The sequence below is a fragment of the Poecilia latipinna genome, unplaced genomic scaffold, assembly GCF_001443285.1.
Source record: "Poecilia latipinna isolate Pla-1442-1.1 unplaced genomic scaffold, P_latipinna-1.0 Scaffold1908, whole genome shotgun sequence".
NCBI lineage: Eukaryota > Metazoa > Chordata > Actinopteri > Cyprinodontiformes > Poeciliidae > Poecilia > Poecilia latipinna.
Genome location: NW_015114524.1, coordinates 71,756 through 73,582, shown reverse-complemented (window position 1 = coordinate 73,582; position 1,827 = coordinate 71,756). Strand labels below are relative to the sequence as shown.

The 1,827-nt window shown below is 39.9% G+C and overlaps 1 protein-coding gene across 1 annotated transcript in view; it reads right to left on the bottom strand.

Annotated features, from left to right (window-relative positions):
• Positions 1-1,066: 1,066 nt before the first annotated feature.
• Positions 1,067-1,827, bottom strand: part of LOC106935094 (carboxy-terminal kinesin 2-like) — a 17,488-nt gene continuing 16,727 nt past the window's right edge. Inside the window, exon 13 of the mRNA XM_015015389.1 lies at positions 1,067-1,305. Coding sequence (XP_014870875.1) covers positions 1,067-1,305 — 239 coding nt within the window. The remainder of the gene's footprint in view (positions 1,306-1,827) is intronic.

The following is a 1,827-nucleotide window of genomic DNA, read 5'->3' as shown; positions in this document are numbered from 1 at the left end:
CAATAAATTCAAAAAGAAAAATCTTGAATTAGAGGATTTGGTTTAAATTTAAGATGGTCATTTTTATTTTAGAGAAATTGAATAGAAATGTTGAAAGCTGCTGAGTTTAACAAAGAAAAACCAAAAAATAAACCTGCAATTAAAAGACGTCTTTGCTAAAAGATCTTCTAAAAGCAATAAACCTGTGAGTTCACCTGAATTAAAGATTAACCCTCCCAAAGATTTTATTTGAAGCTTAAGTGATTGTGACACATGGGCAATGCCATGTGTGGAGAGGGGAAAATGGTGAGGTAATACTATATAACTACTAAATTCTTACATAAACAATGTTTTATGAACTTTTGAGTTAAATACTGTTGGATGATTGATGCTTTTTCTAAATGGGTTGAAATAGTTCCAGCAAAGCATGCAGATGCTTTGACGGTAGCTAAGGCTATTTGTAAAACTATTATCCCAACACATGGTTTTCCAGACTGTTTATAGTGACAATGGACCACATTTTGTAAACCAAGTGACACAAAACATGGCTACTCACTTGGGAATGACATTGAAAAACCACTGTGCCTATCGCCCTCAGAGTGCAGGGCTGGTGGAAAGAACAAATGGTACTGTGAAAAGCAGATTTAGAAAATGCATGGCAGACACTGGCTGATCCTGGCCAGAATGTTTAGATTTGGTGAAACTCTATATGAGAATCACCACCACAGCAAATGGTCTAACACCTTTTGAAATAATTCATGGGAGAGCTTACAGATTGCCTCTGTTTGCTCCAGACTTACAGAAAGCTGATGAAGAACAGACATTAGCAGATTATATGATCAGGACTCTTAAACTGAAGGAAGTATCCAGAGCAAATTTACTGCCTTCTGATTCTCTCCCTCTGCAGGAGGCAGCTCCCATCGAGCCAGGTGACTGGGTCTACATAAAGGTCAAACGAAAGAACTGGGTGAGTCCACGGTGGGAAGGACCGTTCCAAGTGCTGATGACCACACCAACAGCTGTAAAAATTGCTGAAAGATCCAGCTGGATACATCTCAGTCACTGCGAGCTGCAGAGAGTTGGACCCCTAATCCGGAGTAGAAAGGAAGTTCCGGGCTGCAAAGGGGTTCCATTTTTTAGGGTGGTTCGTCTCAAACCCGGTGAAGAAACGCTTAAGATTCTCACTCTTTAGTTTGGGGGTTCTGACATCTCTGCGCACCGAGCAGCAATGGGGACTCCATATGCCAGATGGATCTTCTACTGCGCTGTGACTGCAGCATGTCTGATGTTTGGAGGAGGAAGTGACCTCACTTTCCGCCCACATGACTACAGCACCAACAAAGTTTACACCTACTGCGAAATTACACCGGATTGCATCAGCTGCATTGCCTGCAGGGGTCAGAGGGCGACTCCAGGCTGCAGAGTCTGGAAGGACAACCCAGACTGCAACAACTTGTTTCAGGAGAGGAGTTTCAACATCACACATCGGACGACAGGAGACAACACTGTGCAGCGCCATAGTGCCAGGAGACTATGGTTCATGGGTGATGGCATTTTTTTTTCTTTAATTAAACCCTTTAAATTTTAAGTTTAATACTTAAGTGACCTTTTAGGCTTCAAATATATTACATTTCTTCATACCAGAATCAGTACTTGAACTCAAAAGGAACCAAATCACAGCTTTTCCCATCAAAATGCACTTAGATAAACAGATATTCAGTCATTATGTCTGAAACAATAAAACACAAAATAATTTATAAATCTAGTTTATATTATAAATATGTATATTATGTATTTGAAACAAGGTACAATAATCTACTTAGTTTCTCTAATTAGGCCAAATATTGA